The sequence below is a fragment of the Lissotriton helveticus genome, chromosome 4_1 (genome assembly GCF_964261635.1).
Source record: "Lissotriton helveticus chromosome 4_1, aLisHel1.1, whole genome shotgun sequence".
Lineage (NCBI taxonomy): Eukaryota > Metazoa > Chordata > Amphibia > Caudata > Salamandridae > Lissotriton > Lissotriton helveticus.
The window spans coordinates 1,143,817,650-1,143,838,553 of NC_136063.1; the positions used below are offsets into that span (position 1 = coordinate 1,143,817,650).

A 20,904-nucleotide genomic window follows, 5' to 3' on the forward strand; every position below is an offset into this window, starting at 1 on the left:
ACATGGAGCTCAGCGCTTCCTCTTTCCTAAAAGATAGAATTAGCCCGAAAGCTCTCTGGAAAATTTACAGGTCTGCTCTGCTGTTTGTGCCTACCTCACCTCCATGGAAGTTATGATATAGCCCAAGGATATCAGAAATGCAGACACAGTGCTGAGGGGTAGGCAAGTCCTTCTTTCCTCCTTCATTACCATGGCCACTCCCTGCCACCCCACTCTGTGGCATATTATTAGAGACAGCGGTCCCTATCAAGGAAAATACAAAAACCATAACCACAAAACTACAGTCAGAGTTGTGTATATTACTGTCCAAATGGAACGTATTGTATTTCTTTACATATTCGATAAACATGAAGCAAGATATGGTAATGTAAAGTGAGCAAGAAGTTAGGGGTTCTGAAAATCAACAGATTTCCTGACCTCAGGCATATAACTGCAATGTGAGTTTTAGTGATATATAAGTTACAGTAGTCACAATTAAAAGAACATCTTGTACTCCACATGAGTCATAAGTAAAAAATGAAGTTAAAATGTGGTTGTCGATGACGTTTCGATCCCCAACAGTGGGTATGGGATCATCATCAGGGCAAGTATATCAGAATTCCTGAGAGGTTGCTATGGGTCCAAGATGAGAACCACAAGGTAGTGGAAGTGAAGGGAGCGATGTCCAAGCCGTGTCATCGTAGTCGCATGGGCGCGCAGTGGCTCAGAGTAATGCAAAGAAAGGCTGCGGGGAGAACAGTGCATCATCCCCAGCGTGTGTTCCTAGGTGCTCAGGATCGAGCTAAATCAAGGGGAATTCCTCGTGGCAGAGCTTAGTACAGGAGTACAGGAGCATTGCTGTATATTTACGAGGGCCTTCTCCTTTCAGTAAATCCACATTAAGGGACCAGCGAGCATCAACCTTAAAGCATGAGGAAAGCAAATGTACCCTGCCCCCATCCCAAACACTGAACTTCAAGAAACTTTGTTTCAAGTCTGCGTTTATTTACCGATTGCTACTATGTTTCTCTCATTTTTCTTGTGTTTCTAATGAGCCAGGATTACTAATGGGATACATTTGGAAACAACAGTCAGAAAATAGTCTAGTTTTCACGGGAGGATTGTGATTGTCAGTTTGATGATAGGCACACTCTTAAAAGCAGTTAGTGTTGGAGAGGCGTCTATGCTTGCAAACATGTTTTGGAGACATTGCGTTAAAACTAGGACTACATATATATACTGTATCTATTTTACAGGTTCATCATCCCATTGTTTGTAATCATTTAGTGATCGTGAACAGAACATAAAATATGCAATTTAGGTGCCCTGGTTTACCACTAAATTTTTGTTTGTTTTAGCATTTCATTGTTTTTTGTTTTTTTGGTCGATGAGCGTTTTAATGTTTCATTTTTATTCTAGTGCAGTATAGTATAGATTTAATATGAATATGAAAGTATTGCACACTTTTAAAACTCAACTATTACTGCAGATTCACTTCTTTTTGCAACAGTGGCTTGTCCATGAATGCTCACCCACTACACTAAAGAGTCAAGGAGGCTAGATAGGATTGTTTCTTATGTCAGACTAAGGGACTTGTGATGATGTTGGGCGGTACGCCATTCGGCAGCTCGTCTGTGGCAGTCCGCCCGACATCTGAGGCATCGGTCCGACCACCATATTACGATACAAGCGGTCCAACCGATGCCTGCGAGGGGAATCCACTCCACCTCCGACATGCTCAAGTAGCCCATCGGGCGGCAGGTGGAGCGTTAGCTCCAAAATGGAGATGGTGTCTATTCAGGCACCTCTGTGGGGCTTATGATTAGGGCTCCCAGTTTTATGGTATTTATTTTTTCAACATTTCTGTCTGTATTTAGCCATATTTATTTTTTAGCCATTTTATCTGTATTTAACCATATTTATTTTGTGTTCTGCATGTAAATGAAGTTGTAACACTTTCCAGTTTTATTTAACCGCACGCTCATACTTTGAGGTCTGTCGTGTTTTAGCTATTTAAGATGCCAAATATTACATAACAGTACATCCACTGGTAAATGTTAGCATTATACCACAAATGTATGTTGACACAGCAAGTTAATTAAAGAAAATGTATCCTGTTTTTTTAATTTCCCATGCTGTCCACCTGCTCAGCTGTGGGGCTATAATTCATGAAAGACAACAGGAAGAGTCAATTAAAAGAAGCAACATTTTCTGTATTTATCCACTATCAAAAATAAATGCAGCCAGAAAACTCATTGATTTCTGTATCTATTTATCTGTAAAACAGAAAACAGGGAGCCTTAATTACGATGCACCTTTTTGACAGCCTTTTCATGTCGGTTCTGCTGCCATGAAAAGGCTGGTAGAAAGTGTCTTTTGGGGCCCCTGTCCCCCGTTACCCTCCACTGTGGTCCCTGGGTGTGACGGTGATGCCCCCTAAAAATCTATGCATCGTGTTGCAGGCACTGCATCATTGATGTTTCAAAAGTGTATTTTTCCTATTGCCGCTTGTGCTGCGGCCCACAGCCCAAGCTGCAATAGGACAAATACACTTGCTGACCGCCATGAAGAGGGCACATCCAAATCATGATAGTGGGACCGCTGACTCCTTGTCAGGCAGTCCTGTTTCCGCTACGATGCTGCTCGGATGCACTTCCGACCAGCATTGTAATGAGGCCCTAAGTCTTGAGTGTCTTAGATGATGTGGAGTACATGCAATATCATCTCTGAAGTTGCGAAGCCATCCCTGTGACCGCTTGGATCACAGACAATGTTTGATACAATTGTATTGCCTATGTCAATTGTGCTGGTTAAATGAGAGATGTTCCGCATGATGTATACTGTGGAATGTTCATCAGACCTCCCCTGGGATCAATGCAATCGATGCAAATATTGTGAACTTTATAACGCATAGATGAGATATAGTTCAGTATCCTCACATCAGGAAAGGAGAAATAAGGAGAAGAAATGGTTTAGCCATCCACCGACCCTCCATACAAACTAGGAGAGCGAATTTAAAATAAGGCTACCAGGATTACCATAAAGTCCTTCAGTTCTCGAGCATGACCACATTTGGCATAGAAACATTTGAGGACAAATCACCAAAAGAAGTCATGCATATGCTGGAAAGCTTTCATATCAAATAATGCCTTTCAATAGTGTTACATTTGTTGAACATTGAAAGTTGCAAACAAGTTTTACCAATCGGACAACCTTTTGTTGAAGACCAGCATTGTATTTCATCTTCAAGCAACTTCACAGGGTACAGCATGGTAATTGTTTTTTTGTGTGTACCTTCCTGTCTAGGGATGGAGTCCATTGGCATTCCACTGAATCATGGAAATGATACACAAATTCACGCTCATCAAAGTAGAGTCTGTGGAGACAGGTAAGTTAAATCAGTAAGATGATATTACTAAATATATGATTTGCATTACACACGTTTCATTCTTAACAAAAGTTTTTACCACCCACTGATTAAATCATAACCCATGTTTATTGAGATGTCTAATTTCAAGAGGATTTTGAGATTGGACATTTGGGGCGTTGGTTCACAATTCACCATGAGTCAAAGTATGGTTTTGTTCTCCCCAGCCCAAATATTGTCCTCGGGGTCTTTACATTTTTAGCTGCTGCTTTTGCATTCCAAGCATGCATTAGAAATAAATAAAAAAATAACTAAGAGGGACATATTGTCAAGGCCATCTAGAACAGTAAAATGATTAAATAAACATAAAGATAACAGCCTGATTTAGGGCTCTAAGGTTATGGCCTCCACTACCTAGGCAGACTACTGTTTACCATATTTACATATCTCTGTCTGACTAGTGGAGAGCTCTATATCTTTAAAGTGTAGATGCCATATAAGTTCCTCATAGGCTCTCAATGTTTGCTGAGCAGTCGCCATGTTTCATGGAGTCGCTCAGTAAGCCTATTGTTTAAAATAAATAAACTTCTATTGCTGAAGTATGTTTTTCTAAAAGAAAACATATGATTCTGACATCCTGGGAGTTTTTTTCCAGTATGTGGTGGTCATTTTTCTTTTTGTCTCTTCCGGACCACCAGGATTTCTTACTCTGAGGAGGGCAGGCCATCTGTTTTATTTACATCAACGGCCCCAAGTCCGTCAGGCTGATCGAACCAGAAGGGAAACCACCAGCGGAAACATGACTGGCTCCTCTCAACCTAAATAAAGCAGACAGATTGGCACTTTGGCACATAAGGTAATCTGTCAATTTTGTGGTGGATGACCCCTGTGTACCAAACACTAATTTACACCCAAACATTTTAGAAATACATTTCAGAGAAATGTAGTGCCTCACCTTTTGGTGATAGTATTTATTTTATGATTTTATAGAGCAGGCGATCACCAAAAATATGTCCAGGTGCCAAACAATAGGCAAAACATTTCTAAAGGTAAATAGATACAGATGCACAGACTAATTACTACTAAAAATCCATATTGCAGCTGTTTTCTGATGCTCCCTAACTTAGGAGCTTGTTATGATGTGAGGAAGAATCACTTCCCGCCCGACCCCGTCTCAGTCATGGGACCGACCTCCCGACATCCTAAGGCGCCCGCCCCATTAGGATGGGACCGGACACTGTTCAGTTGCATTTCTATATTTCACTATGGGACCATGCATTACGGCTGTAAACTGGCCATAATGCATGCTCCCATAGTGAAATGGGAGGTGCAGTTTATTCACAAGGTGCAGGAATAAAAAAGTGCCACTCTGCCTACAACCTGAGGCGGTGCACCAAACAGCCCTCTGCTGGGGGGCCCCAAACATTCTTTCTGACATGGTTTCCATGTTAGATAGACCAGCATGGAAACCATTTCGGAAACCGTGATCTTAATATCAAGGGTGGAAAGACCTGCACTTGAGATTACTTGCCAGCTTCCAACTGGCGGATGGGCTCTCCGAGCCTGTCAGAAGCCAGCCGGAATGACCAGCATGTTGCCTTTCCGACCGCTCCCAACATAATGAGGCCGGCCGAAAGGAAACCGAATCCCGATTATGGTGCGCCCCAAAAGGTTCCGACTGCAGGTCGGAGCCTTTACAGGCCATATCATAATTGGCCCTCTAGTCTAAAAATGAATAGGGAGTATGGGCGAGTTCCAAAATGTAACCTTCAGATATGCAAATGACTGACCTACCTGCCAAGCTTCGTGCAATTTAGGAAGTTGAAGGTAAAAGGCAGAGGCAGATTGAAACTTCCTGGACTGTCACATGAGAAGCTAGGGGAGACAATAAGAGATGTACTGGGTAAACAAAGAAACAAAAAGAAAACCTGCCCTAAAACAGAGTCCTGGTACAACAATGCCTGTAGAGCGGTGATAGGTGAGCTTCTGGACGCCATAAAATCTAAATCACTGTTCCAGATAACGAAATCTAGGGCCCGCGATAAAGCACTAATAAACAACGCAAAAAGGGAGTGGGTAGAATTGATATGGTCAGATCTATGAAACGCCTTGGTAAATAGGGACACTAGAGACTTTTGGAAAAGCATAGCCCTCGTGTCCAGGGGTAAGAAACCTGTACTTGACTTCTGTAATCAACCAGAGGAGTGAGTTGCACACTTTAGCCACCTATACAGAGACAATCATAGTTTGCCTAACAACAGAGATACCTTACCTTTGAGTGGGGCACAATTTGAGCCGAATGATCTGCAATTCTCTCTCAGTGAGACACAAGTAGCAATTAGCTCCAGTGTTTCTGGTCATGCCCCTGGTCCCGATAGGATACCTAACAACCTATACAAAGAAGATCTTAAAACTTGGGGACCATACATCAACTTACTTTCTAATAGTATTCTTTCAGGTATGGAAATACCCCACTCGTGGAAACTGGCAGATATAGTGACTATTTTGAGAAGGGGGACCGTGCTCTTCTGGTGAACTATAGGCCCAACAGCCTTATCGACTCACTTCAAAAACATTTTTGTAAACAGGTCCTTGCCCACCTCAAAGATTGGATTAGAGAGGAGAAAATTATTTCAGAGTGGCAGGCTGGTTTTAGGGCACAAGTAAGTACCCTAGATCACAATTTCCGCTCTGTGTATTTTCTGGAGGGGAGTCACTATTCGCAAGGGCAAATTATATGTTGCCTTTGTGGATTTACGTGCCGCTTTTGATATGGTACCAAGAGTAAAATTGTGGGAAGTCCTAGAAAATATGGGAGTATCAACCCCTCTTCTCAATAATCTAATAAGACTTCATGCCAATACTCTGGCACAAGTGAGGTGGGGTGAAAATGGGGCTCTAACAGAGTTGATCCACATTGATAAAGGAGTTAGGCAGGGGTGTGTATTAGCTGCCACCCTGTTTACCCTGTTCATCAACGATGTCATTCATTTTTTGAGCAGGGATGGTAGCGATGCTCTGAAAATAGGAGGTCAATGGGCCCCTGCTCCCCTATTTGCGGATGATACTCTGCTCATATCTAAGACACCTCAAGGGCTTCAGCAGCTGTTAAATGATTTTCAGGAATTCTGTTCGGGAGGGGGGTTGGAGCTAAATAGTTCCAAAACGAAATGCATGTTTTTTTTCATTCAGACTAAATGTAAGAAACATTTGTATGAGGGTGGCAAATCAGAGTACGAGTTGGGTTCCACAAGTGGAAAAAGCACAGTTAACCCTGATTCATCAAACAGCAAGCATTTTGAAAATTCATAGGAGAACTATATCTAGAAAGCTGTCTCCAGCATTAGAAATCTATAACACTAATGCCCTAGGTGCGACCTTATATGGTGCAGAGCTCCGGGGTTGTTCTAATTGTAGTAACATCCGAGTCACTGAACAATTTTTTTTTTAGATCACGAGTGAATCTTCTGTTGTCTACTCCGTTGATTGCTGTACTAGCGATCTTGACTTAAATGGATTGCCCCTCTCTTTGGAAATCTGGGAGTTAGGAGATACAAGGAGGCATGCAGAATAGTGAAGTCAAATACAACGCGCATGATTGTGTTTTGTATAGCTAAATTCTTATTGGCTGTGTGGATCAGGCGCACTAAGTACTCTCCTGATAGTTTTTAGCGTGTAGAGTTTATGGCGCACTACACTCTATGGCGCCATAAAGTCTCTATTGTGGGTCATGTCCTACTTTAGAGGCACATAGATTTTTTGTATTTTTATTTCCTTTTTAAAATATCTCAGGATGAGTTTTTTTAGTATAAATAAGGATCTATTTCTTTTTTTTCGTTTCTCTAAACCATGCTGCTTCCATAATGAACTGTCTCTTAGGCACTTTGATTGACCTATTTTTCTGTGACTGTAAATAGGTTGTGAATATTTATTTATAATGTTATGTCCCATTTCTCTTTTGAAAAGAACACTGTTTTCACATAGTTTCCTCTGTAAGAACATCGTGATAAGGTTCGTAATTGTAAATAGTGATCCCGTTTTTATAATTATGCTGCTATCTTAGTGAACTCTTTTAGTAGAAACACCAATGTACATTGACCGATCTATCTTTTTGTGATTGTAAATAGACTACGGATGTATATTTGTGATGAAATGTCATATTTGTACTGTGTGTTTGTAATTGTCTTGTTTTATGGTGTACTTTTATGATCCCCAGTGATCGAAATAAAGTTCCTTGATTGATTGATTGATTGAAAATGTTGGAGGTGAGGAAACAAAGGGGAAACTCCAGGGCCCCTTGTTGCCTCAAGCCCGTGGGCTACATGCAGGGGGTCATGTAGTGAATGTGATCAACCACTTATATGCTCTTTCCCGATGATTGTTTGTTTCATTCAATCTTTATTAAGACGCAGGGTATTCAGTTTTAAAATGAGATATTTTAAAAGGTACTACACTTTTTTTAATTTGTGGGTTTTGATAAATAGTGGTTTTATTCACTTATATTTCTTAATGGTTTTATACATATTTAGGGGTCCATTAGGATGACGGGCAGTGGCACCACCGAAAAATGCATTTTATAGGCCGCGAGCAGCGGGAAACATGTCCACTGGATTAATATTGCAGAACATAGGTGAATTCCCGTCCGCAGCGGAGCGACGCGCACCGCCATCAAAGTGCGCCCGCTAGTGCGGCACTGTGAGCCAATGGAGACTCGCCGCCATGCGGAATGACGTCTAACCCGCTCCACAAATTAGGATGGCCCAAACAAGCAGACGCACCGCAGTGGAGACATCGCCCAACCAGAGACGGCAGAAACTCGGCAGCGGAGCGCGATACCAGAGTCCCGTCCACACCACCTTGTCACGACCGCCATGGACTCTGCCCTACACGTGTTCCCGGTGCTGTACCTGTTGCAGCACTATCATCTAATGGGACGCCGCCGCAGGTACGCAACTACACAAATATAACACACAACATACAGACTGACACACGGTCCAAATCCACAACAGACACCCTGCTGGGGGCATCAACACATCCACAAGGGCACCCACACATGACCCACCTGCCACCAAGTCACCCCTCTGCATCCTGGACACACATCGACCGAGAACTTGCAGCAATGTCCCGGTCACGTCACTGCAGCGGTGAATACATGCGCACAATGCAGAAGGCAGGACCAGGCCAAGGTATGGGCAGGGAACACATAGATCCCAGGGATAAACCTCCCCCCACCACACATCAACACACCCCATGATGGCACAGGCCAGGCGCCCATCCTGTGCACTCCCATGCACAGCAACAAGCCACGTCAATCCACACCCTGCACCACACAACAAACAACCAGGGAGACAGCCACTGCAGGAGTGGCTGCACAGGAACACACAACACACAGCACAGTGCCACGAAACACATACACCACAACACCACCACACACATGGAAACAAACGTGAGTACAAGCATCAAAGTAACACATACAAGGAACAAACATACAAATGGACACACGGCCTGCATACTCACACATACATACTGCACACTCACACAGAGACACCCAAAATGTCAACAGCAATGGAGCACAACAAATCAGCAATCCAAAGTGGGATGTACACAAATGGAAGGCCACGAAGACACACAACAAGCATGTGCACATCTCATCCAAGACCAGGAACACAGAACACCCCTCTCAGACCATCAAACCACACAAGGCTGCTACAGTCAGTGAAGTCAAACCTCAGGCAACACAGTGTAACGACACAGGGAGACAGCAAGGCATACCAGCTAAAGGCACAAGGAAGGAAGGAAGGCCAGGAAGTCAAACAGGTAACAGCCACACATGCATACAACCACCCCACAGGAGTACACCTGCAGCATAACACACAGGTCCCATATACATACTCCACTACTGACAAACACCAGGAGGAATGTACACACATACCCCCCTCACAACAGCAGCACACAACACCAGTGCCACACACACTGAAGGCTGCCAATGCTTGCCAGTACATACACACACAAACTAACACACATCCTGGGTGTAGCCACAAACATAACACACACACACAGGGATGCCAGAACAGATGCCTGCCCAAAACCAATACACAAACACAAAACACAACCGAAACACACACAGAAACCCATCACAAACAGACATACCCTGTCAGCCAAACTGTGGAAAGGCAATGGGAGCACAGACACAACAGGAGTGCACAACCTCATCACCCAGGACCAAAATACACACAATATACCACAAATCACACAAGAAGTGCACCGTCACAGAACAACACTCCACATCAAACCAACTACAGATGCACAGGCACAAAAACTGAACAAACACTGCATGACATCAGGGGATGCACATCAGGCAATGACAAGCCACATACACACAGTACTATATGCACAACAAGCAGTGTGTGCACACCAAGCATAACAGTCACACACAGACATGAGTGACACAACATCAACCCACACAACACAAATCAGCACAGCACAAACACAACAGCACCACCAGGAAGTGAAGCAATACCACAGCCAACACACATACATCCAACACAACAACAGATGCACAAATCTGGGATAGAAAGGCAGAACCATCTTGACCAGAGCACTGGGCTGCACACACACAGCTGAAGTGCACATGAGCAATCATGAGTGATAAATAGCACAAGCACATCACATATAATCCATTGGGGCAATGTCCAGAGTGGAACATTTCTCTTGGCCCAAGAACTGCACCACAAAGCACAGTGTCACAAATGAAGTGATGGGGAGGCACACACATGTAAAGCAAGGGTACAGCTGACTTCTAAGTGAAGTGTCTTGCATGTCAGTAGTCGACATGTAAGGGGTGTTCCATACACAAATAGAGGGAGTGCAGACTCACAATGGGTAGGCATAAGTGGCATACATAGGGGATGGCATTACACCACACACACCATGCAATACAGGAGGATCAAAGGCACCATGTGCCTGCAATGCATAATAAAACACAACCACAATGGCAGTGTGGGGCAGCAGGGCTGCACAGTCTACACAAACAGACTCAAGACACATGGTTGATCAAACAAACACAACACTGATGTGGAAGTCACACACTCTGCACACTCACAAGTGACTAAAACAACAAGTAGGAGTCAGACAGAACAGTACGGACACATCAACACACTGCGCAGTGCTCAACAGACAACTCACACATGTGCATACAACCACATCCACAGGGCTGAACAATCCAAACAAAAGGCACACAACTCCTGGGAGACACGTGTGTCTTCACAATCCAGGGGGACACACACATCCACACCCCCTACAAAGTCACACCCTTCACACTGCACACCTCTTGACTACCCAAGAGCACACATCTCATGTAGGCCATGGGACCAGGACAAAGGGCCATCACAAGATGACCATACACATACACAGCTGGGCACACATAAAGGAACAACACACAAACATGATGACATTGCCCAGCCTGCATGCAAACCTGTGTAGTGTATCACACCCTGTGCTGGCTGTGTCCCCCAACCTGACATGTGAACAATGTAGTCAACAATAGCTAACCACAAAAAAGAGAACTGCATGACATGTAAAATTGACGTCACAGATAACACAAGTATCAGTGTGTGAATGGACTGAAGTCCCTGTCACCCCTGTGAAAAATTGTGATGCGGGCAAAGAGCTTGGCAATGTTGAAGTGCCACATAGAGCATGGGGCACAGTCAACCAATAGCACAAACCAAAAGAACTTTAATCAGCAAGGATACTGACAAAACAGACAACAAGAGTGTTAGAAATGGGGTAGCGTGGTGCAGAGCGTGCGGGCCAAAGCATCCAGGCAGCACACACAAGCTACACACAAGGCACACCACAAAAAGAGATCACACCAGGTTAGGTAAGAATTACATTTGTATTGTGTCAAACATATGATAGTAATCACAATAATCTCTATACTGCGCCAACTGGTGCCAAGGCAATATTTACAAGGGGATTATGTACATGGCAGGGCCAATCGGGCCGCTGCCAGAACCATTGCAAAGGACAAAGGGAAACAAAAGGTAAGACCATCAGTCTCAATCCTGCAATGAAATCATCAGGGCGTGAAATCAGTTGCTAGGCATAGAACGAAAACAAGACCTCAGCATGAGACATTATCATGAGGCATCGGAGCAGGTCTAACAATATGCATGGACAACGTGAATAACCCCTGAGGCAGGAAAGCTGTAAGGAGAAAACATTAGATCCGGCATAGAAATATAGTAGGCATAAATCATGAGGCCATAACCATGAATGATATTGAGGCCCAAGAGCATCAGACCTAACCTAAAATATCCTAGTAGGCCATGCACTAGCATAGGCCACCTTACCAGTGGGCATCACCCTAAAACATCCTGGGTGTATCGGTGGGCAACATCACATTAGGCACCATTAGGGGCATCAGGCACATGGTACTTGGCATAACACAGGGCCGAAAACCTTCCTTAGCATGAACACATTCAACAAGGGGGCATACTGCGCCAGCCTAAATCACATTAGTAGGGGGGAATAAACCATTAGCATAAACATCATCGCAGTCAGCTTGCATCAGCACCTACAGTCCTGCTGCCTCTATGCTGCAGATGAGTTGCTGGTGCACTGCGCAGCCACAAAGGGTCTCTAGACTGCTGAATGCCCCAACCCGTGGCAACTCACTGTGCCTCGCTACTATTTTAATTAACCTGGTATCTATTTGAGTTCATTTTTGTTGCATTTTCCCCTGGTTTTAACGGGACTCATTCTACCCCCCATTACCTGCACTTTAATCGGCTCCTCACCGCTGTTTAGGCGGGTCCGGTTCCTGGGGTGGGATTCTCTTTGGGCGCCATCTTGGAGTGGTGTTCACTCTTTGGGCGCCATCTTGGAGTGGTGTTCACTCTTTGGGCGCCATCTTGGAGTGGTGTGCACTCTTTGGGCGCCATCTTGAAGTGGTGTTCACTCTCCGGGACTGTCACTGATGAGCGTTCTAGCGCTCCAGCTGAGTGGAGGGACGCCTATTTAAGGCGACCTGCCCTGTGGTCTTCCCTGAGAAGGTATTCGCGCGCTGCATCGCGCTTTGCACCTCACTGTGCCTCGCTACTATTTTAATTAACCTGGTATCTATTAGAGTTCATTTTTGTTGCATTTTCCCCTGGTTTTAACGGGACTCATTCTACCCCCCCTTACCTGCACTTTAATCGGCTCCTCACCGCTGTTTAGGCGGGTCCGGTTCCTGGGGTGGGATTCTCTTTGTGCGCCATCTTGGAGTGGTGTTCACTCTTTGGGCGCCATCTTGGAGTGGTGTTCACTCTTTGGGCGCCATCTTGGAGTGGTGTGCACTCTTTTGGTGCCACCTTGAAGTGGTGTTCACTCTCCGGGGCTGTCACTGATGAGCGTTCTAGCGCTCCAGCTGAGTGGAGGGACGCCTATTTAAGGCGACCTGCCCTGTGGTCTTCCCTGAGAAGGTATTCGGGCGCTGCATCGCGCTTTGCGCCTCACTGTGCCTCGCTACTATTTTAATTAACCTTGTATCTATTTGAGTTCATTTTTGTTGCATTTTCCCCTGGTTTTAACGGGACTCATTCTACCCCCCCTTACCTGCACTTTAATCGGCTCCTCACCGCTGTTTAGGCGGGTCCGGTTCCTGGGGTGGGATTCTCTTTGGGCGCCATCTTGGAGTGGTGTTCACTCTTTGGGCGCCATCTTGGAGTGGTGTTCACTCTTTGGGCGCCATCTTGGAGTGGTGTGCACTCTTTGGGTGCCACCTTGTAGTGGTGTTCACTCTCCGGGGCTGTCACTGATGAGCGTTCTAGCGCTCCAGCTGAGTGGAGGGACGCCTATTTAAAGCTCCCTTCAACGCGCAGCGGTATCGCGCAGCGGGTGCGCCTTCGCTGCGCCTGAGTCGCGCCAGAGTCCTGCCCGTCTGCGCCCGTCAGCGCTAAGGCATCGCGGGTCGTGGCAGGACTCTATGCCACTTCCTACCATTATGCCATCACCTATAATTAGGTATCAAAGGGAAGAGCTGTTGGCCATTCGGGGATTGTGCACTGTCTGTGATCTCCCCCCAGTGGCCCCGACTTGTGGCCCCTATCGTTGCACCTGTGGCGTTTGGGAATTGGACACTCCGTCGCGCATTCGTTCCTTGAATTTACCATCTGGGTAGAAACATGCCACGGAAGCGGGATCTTGACATCTGGAATTTGAATGTCAGGTCACTGGTAAAACATTATCAGGAGATATATGATCTCCTTAAAACAGAGGCACCTGACGTGCTTTTTATGACCGAAACGTGGCTGCAGGACTCGGACTCCTCCATACTGAACCTCGCTTTTCCCCCTGACTATGGTCAGGTGGAGTGGTGTGGCTCACTGGTTAGAGGTGGCAGATCCGGGAGCAGAAGTCAGCCCGGGACCAGGGTTCAATTCCCGACGCGGCAGGGTCGTGGACTTGGGTCAGCGGACTCGATAATTCTCGCTTTGGTGCTTAATCTAATCAGGGGTTCCACTCGGCAACTCTGGGCATTAGCTTGCCTAATCTCCACAACGGCCCCATCAATTCCGGGGATGCCTGGCTCCACCTTGGGGACTCCCAGCAGGGACCATCGCACAGGGAAAGCCAGGACGGGTTCCCCAGAGTTATACAGCGCCAGGAAACCTACGGACGGGTAGCAGTGCGCTTTACAAGCTCAAATACATTTCCATTTACATTTACATATATATGCTATCTTTACACTTAATCGGGGTTCGAGAGGAGGGGGAATTGCGATGGCTGTTAAGTTGTCTTACCCATGTGAATGGAAAGCCCTTAAACTTCCCGGATGTGAATGTGCTCTGTTTAAAATTTCGTTTAATCATCACTTCACCTTTTCGGGCCTTTTAATTTACCGCCCTCCGGGCTGCGATGCTGCCTTTAGGGCTGCTCTCCCGGATCTAATTAGTACGGAGGCACTAGGATGTGCGAATTTTAATGTCCTTGGTGACCTCAATCTCCATTTGGACTGTTTATCTTTGCCCGCTATTCGGAGTTTTTCTGCCGATCTAGAGGCCTTGCAGTTTTCCCAGCTGGTGACCTCTCCTACTCATCGAGATGGCCACATACTTGACCTATTTTTTACCAACTTAGAGGGTATTAGAGTACTTTGTCCCATTCAGATGATTTGGACCGATCATATGCTGGTGAAGATGGTTGTCCCTATGTCCGATCCTCCTTTTATATCTAAGGATAAAAAAATCCTTAAACGCCGTTGGAATAAATTAAAACTGGAAGACTTTTATCGTTTTTTGGAGAAAGCGCCCCTGGGCCCGGTCATTAATGTCGATGATGGGTACGACGCTTTCTGTGTGTGGATTTCTCGCGCTCTGGACTTTTTGATCCCTTTGGTATGGTCTAAACAGGGCTCTAAAGAGCATAGCCCTTGGTATGACGATACCTTAGCGTCCCTTAAAAGAGCCTGTAGGCAGGCTGAATGGCTTTGGAGAAAATCGTTTGACCCTGAGCTTAAGGCCCGCTACTTTGCTAAAACTAAGATCTACCACAGAGCGGTATGCAGAGCCCGTGCAGCTTATTATGCTCAGGAGTTTCTGAATAGCCCTAACCCCTTGAAACTTATATTCAAGGTTTTAAAGGACTTAGGGCCATATGTAGGTAAATTGAGAATACCGAATCCTTAATACCGAATTTTACCGAATCGGTATTAAGGATTCGGTATACGCGATGTAGATAAAATTTCGTTAAAGTTTACCGATTCGTTATGAATCGATATTAAATACCGATTTCGGACAAATCGGTAAAAAATTAGAATGAAATACCGAATCGGTTTTACGGAATCCATTACCGAATCGGAAATACCGATTCGGTAATTCAAAAATCCGTAATTTGTCGAATCAGCCAATCCTGATTCACCCAATTACCTCCCAAACAGGAAGTGGCCACACCCAGCCAGGTGCACAGGACCTGGAGCTCACAGTGAGGCAGGCAGGCAGGCAGACAGCCTGGTGAGCTGAGGAGCCAGCAGCAACACAGCCACACAGCCACAAGCAGGACTGCAAAACAACAACAAGCATTGAAATGGCAAGCCAGGACAGGGAGAAGGAGGGAGGTGACAGAAAGAGAAAACTCAAGTTCAGTGACAAGGAGCTGGAGGTCCTGATCCAGGATGTCAGTCAAGAGCACCACAAGCTCTTTGGAGCCCAGTCCCACCAAGTGCCAGAGTCACAGAAGAGGCAAATCTGGAGTGGCATCAGGGACAAAATCAATGCCATAGGTGTGACCCAGCGCACCATAGAGGACATCAGGAAGAGGTGGTACGACCTCAGGAAGACAGCCAAACTGAGGATGGCAGAGAGACTGAGGCAGGCTGGAAAAACAGGAGGAGGGAAAAACAGAGCCCCAGTACCAACACCACTTGAACAGATGGTTGAATCCACCATCCAGCAGGAGAGTGTTATTGGCGTGGGAGACGCCGACAGCTCCGCCAGAGCAGCTAGAAAACAAGGTAAGAAGCATGCCCAGCATGCTGTGCTACCCCCTCCCCAACCCCAATCCCCATAGTGGCAAAGGGGCTCCCTCTCCGCCCCATGTCTTACTGGATACCTGCAATGCATTATGGGTGATGTAGTCAGAGGGAACACATGAATAGGACAGTCAGGCTAGCAAACACAATAGCATGGTAAAGTAATTGGCAATGTCAGGACAACCACTGTGCTCTGTAGGCATGTTGTTTAATGAAATCACATGGCAGACAGAGCAGTGAGTATATATACATTTGTGTCATTACAGGCGAGTCATCTCGCAGTGCAGCAGAGAGCAGCCGAGCCAAGTCAGCCAGGCCGGAGGGGAGGCAAAATGAAGACGCCAGCAGGCCTGCAGGGACCACAAGCACTGCGTCATCATGGCCATCTATTCCACCACCACAGCCATCACCACAGCGCCAGGGAAGTCCACAATCCCCTCTCACACAGTCCCCACTGCGAAGATCACCAACACCCCCACCCCCACAATCAGGCAGGAGGCATGCCGTGGCCACCCTCCAGCAGATGGAGGAGTCAGATGAGGAGGGCAGAGGGGGCGAACAAAGTCCCATAGGGGAAAGATCCAACAGGGAGAGGTGTAGTTCTGCATCCGAGGGTGCCCACATCTCATCCAGACGCCGCAGGGCAAGGCCGGACAGTCCAGAGGCAGCCGAGCAGGGTGACAGTGTGTTCGCTGGACTGGAAGGCAACATGCTGAAGGTCCAGCGCCTGCAATGGAAAGAACTGAAGTCAATGCACAGGGAGGTGGCACACATGAACAAGCATATGCACAGGATGGAGAAGGGCATCAGTGCTATGGGGGAGAACATGAGTGCAGGAATGGAAAGAGTGGCTACTTCGGTGGACAACCTCTGCAGCCAGCTTGAGCAGGACCGTCTAGCCAGGCGCAGGGAGAGACAGAGGCTCCAGGCCTATACCAAGTCGGTGAACCGGCTCGCCACTTCAACATCACTGATGTGTCGCAGGTCCATCGCCATGCAGGAGGAGATGGCGCATTGCAGCAGGGATGTGGCCAGGGGGATGGTGTCCTTGACCTCAGTGCTAGAGCAAATGCAGAATGCTAAGGCCGCCACAATGGAAGGGGGGGGGACAGTGAGGAGGCCACCAGCCGTGGTAGCATCACGCCCTCACCCACCGAGTTCAGAAGGCGTAGTGAACGTAACGTGCCTTCACATGAACAGTCCGACACACCGGACAGTGTTGATAGGGAACGGTCACGGGCAGCACGTGGCCGCAAGAAGTAAGGACCTATGGCTGTTGCCAAGCATGAGATGGGTGATGTAACCCATGTCCAATTGGACATTGCTCACATTACTGGGGGTGTGCCTAATAAACACCTTGAAATGTAACTGAAACTGGCTCTGTGTCGTTACTCACTCAGAAGTAGTTTGCCGTTATCTCTGCCCGTCTCTGTCTCCCATCATGTTCAATAGCAACACCTGCTGCGCTGGGCTCTGGCTGAGGGTTGTCCTCGTCCTCGTCATCTGAGTCAGTCAGTTCCACTGCTGTTCCTTTTTTGATGGCCAGATTGTGTAGCATTGCACATGTAGCAATAATCTTGCAACATTTGATGGGGCTGTAGAGACGTGCACCTCCAGTTTTGTGGAGGCAACGGAATCTGATTTTGAGCAATCCAAACGTGCGCTCCACCACGTTGCGTGTGCTCCTATGTGCCACATTGTATCTCCTCTCCCTCTGGGTGGTTGGGTTGAGATATGGTGTGAGTAGATACGGCCGGAGGGCATATGCGCTGTCACCTATGTACAGATGTAAGTGGCATTATGTTGTGTGATCAATAGCTTTAGCCAGGGTGTACATCAGAGTGTGTCACATTTACTTACCTAGTATGTATCCGTCTCCAAATTCACCTGCAAGCAGACGGGTATGGATGCCACTGTTCCGGAAGATGTACGCGTCGTGGCTACTCCTGGGGAATTTGGCCACGATGTCAGTAATTAAGAACTTGGCATCACATATCACCTGTACATTGATGGAGTGGGTGGATTTGCGGTTCCTGTAAATGTATTCACTAGCTGCATGTGGGCAGATGGGTATATGGGTCCCATCTATGCAGCCGATGACGTGTGGAAAGTGTGCCATTTGGTAGAACTCCAGCTTGGTCCTCTGCAGCTCCGCCTGTGTACTGGGGAAGGAAATGTAGTGTTCCATTCTGTCCATCATGGCATCTAGGAAAGTGTTGAAAAAACGAGACAAACAGCTCTGTGACACTCCACCCACTGCAGCTATCACACCCTGGAAACTTCCTGATGCAAGGAGGTGCAGGCAGCAGAGTACCTGGACATGGGTGGGGACAGCGTGGGTGTCTGATGCTCCAGATAGGGTTTTAGGTCCCGTATTAGCTCCAGGATGGTATCAGGGTGCAGTCTGTATCTTTCATGTATTTCTGCTTCTGTCAATTGGAACAATGTGATGCGCAATCTGTACACCTGCTCCTCCCGTCTCCAGATCCTTAGTCCTGCTGCTCTCAAGCGTATCCGCCTTGCAATGAGGTAGAGTCCCGCCATTGTGTTCCCACTGATGCATTTTGGCCCTGTTTTTATGCACTCCACCTGATTACCACATGCTCCAGAAAAGTGGTAAATACCGATTTGTTATTACCGAATCCGGTCAATTTCGGTAATACCGAGGTTTGCTACATAGCATTTTTGGGGATTGTTCCGATTAGTTATTTCCGATTAGTTAATATTTGTTTCGGTAATTTTGAATCGGTAAATAACGAATCGGTAATTTATTACCGATTCGTTATTAACGAATCAATTCGGTATTACGTACATCTCACATGGCTAATTACCGGTCGGTAACAACGAAAACTGGCCTTTTTCGGTGTTACCGACCAGTATTCGGCCACCTACATATGGCCCTTAGTGGCTAGGAGGACAACGGCTGTAGAAATATGTTCAGATTCCCATTGTGAGGGTCTGGCCTCTTTTTTTCTCGAGAAGGTGCAAGCCATATATCGAACCTTCCCTATGGTCTCGTCCAATTTAGTGCGAGACAGGTGTATTGTGAGAGATAATGAGTGTCTCGACACCCTGCCTTCCATAACAAGTGAGGCTTTTGACCACTTGAGTTTAAAAATTAAGTCGGGCTCTCCTGCAGATCCGCTTAAACCGGCTCAGCTTAGGACTATGCTGCCGCTATGCAGCACTCCGGTGTTGTCTTTAATCAACCTGTCATTATCCTCAGGTGTAGTGCCTACTAGGTGGAAGCAGGCCATAGTCACACCCATATTGAAGAAGGCTACCCTCGATCCTCTCAAACCGGAGAACTACCGCCCGATCTCCTTGCTTCCCTGGGCAACAAAAGTTGCTGAGGCCCATGTGAACGGTATCCTGGCAGACCATCTTACCAGAGCTAACATCTTAGACCCAACTCAGAATGGGTTCCGTGCGGGCCACAGCACGGAGACGGCCCTACTTTCCATGGTCGAACATCTGCGATCTGTGCTTGATGCGGGTCGGACAGCGGCACTATTATTATTAGATCTGAGTGCCGCGTTCGACACTGTATCGCACAGGATCTTACTTCAGCGACTGGAGGAAGTAGGAGTCAAGGGCTCTGCCCTATGCTGGTTTCGATCCTTTCTTACGGACAGGTCGTTCCAGGTTGCGATTCCACCTGGCAAGTCTAAACCGTACCCGTTGTCTCTGGGGGTCCCACAGGGGTCTTCGTTGAGCCCCACTCTTTTTAATCTTTACGTGAGACCGCTGGCTGCGGTCGTCAGGCAATGGGGCCTGACGATGGTCTCATATGCTGATGACACGCAGCTGGCGGTCACGTTGAGTGGGGACTCTGATGTGGAGGCCCTCAGGTTCCGGGGCGGCTTACGGGCAGTGGCCAATTGGATGAACTCTAACTGTCTCCAGTTGAACACCAAGAAGACAGAGGTCATGGTGGTAGGCAAGCAAGTGGGGTTGTGGGGCGACGACTGGTGGCCTTCTGAACTGGGTGTGACCCCCTCTCCGGTATCGGAGATAAAAAATCTTGGGGTTTGGCTTGATCCAACACTTAGTTTTATCTGCCACACCAAGAGGGTGGCGGCCTCTTGCTATGGCGTTATTAGAGGACTAAGGCCTATAATGAGATTCTTTGATGCCCCCACCAGACAGCTGGTGGTTCAGGCATCAGTACTGTCTTGACTGGACTATGCCAGCTCGCTCTTGGCCGGGATAAATCAGGCTGAACTCATTTGGCTGCAGCGAGTTCAAAACGCTGCGGCCAGAATAGTGGTAGGTTTGCCTAGACGGTGCTCGGTCTACAAGACGATGCACTCGCTTCATTGGCTCCCTGTAACTCAGAGGATTAAATTCAAGGTTCTCTGCCTGGCATTTAAAATCCTCAAAGGTATGTCTCCCCAAATTCTGGCGAATCTTCTAATTCCTTATGTCCCTATGCGGACTCTGAGATCTTTGGGCCAGAACTTGGTAGTGGTTCCACGCTTCAGGCTGAGTAGAACTGGCGGCCGCTCCTTTCGAGTACTGGCAGCGAAGTGGTGGAACCTCCTCCCTTCTGAGACTCGGGCAATTGATGACCTTCTCCAGTTTAGACGCGCTATCAAAACCTTATTGTTTGTCTAAATTTAGGTTCTTCTCTGCGCCAGACTGATGTTGTGTTGTGTTTGCCTTCTCATAGCGCCAGGACGCCCCTTTGCTGGGGCAGCTGTTGCGCTGTACAAATAATAATAACATAACATAACATAACATAACATAACTGCCCACTGTCCTGCGGGGCAGCTGTGTTTAGAAAGCAGGCCTGGGAGCCCCTGTCATGGGACTCTACAATCCAAAATCAAGGGGCCCACTAAGTCTGGCCAGTTGGGGGGTCCCCTCCGGGGACCTGAGGCTTAAAGAAAAATGCCTCATGTTGCAGCGACCCACAACTGCGGCATCACTGTGTAGTCCCCGGGGCACTGTGGCCCACTGGGGGAAGGCACCGACCCCGTGCCACGACCAACCCCCTAGGTCCGACCTGCAGCCCCACTCACCGGGATTCCTCTGGGCTCCA

The 20,904-nt window shown here is 47.1% G+C and overlaps 1 protein-coding gene across 1 annotated transcript in view; it reads left to right on the plus strand.

Annotated features, from left to right (window-relative positions):
• The window catches only part of LOC144829032 (molybdenum cofactor sulfurase-like), a 1,966,499-nt gene that overhangs the window by 1,486,651 nt on the left and 458,944 nt on the right, over nt 1–20,904 (plus strand). Inside the window, exon 10 of the mRNA XM_078687750.1 lies at nt 3,286–3,367. Coding sequence (XP_078543876.1) covers nt 3,286–3,367 — 82 coding nt within the window. The remainder of the gene's footprint in view (nt 1–3,285; nt 3,368–20,904) is intronic.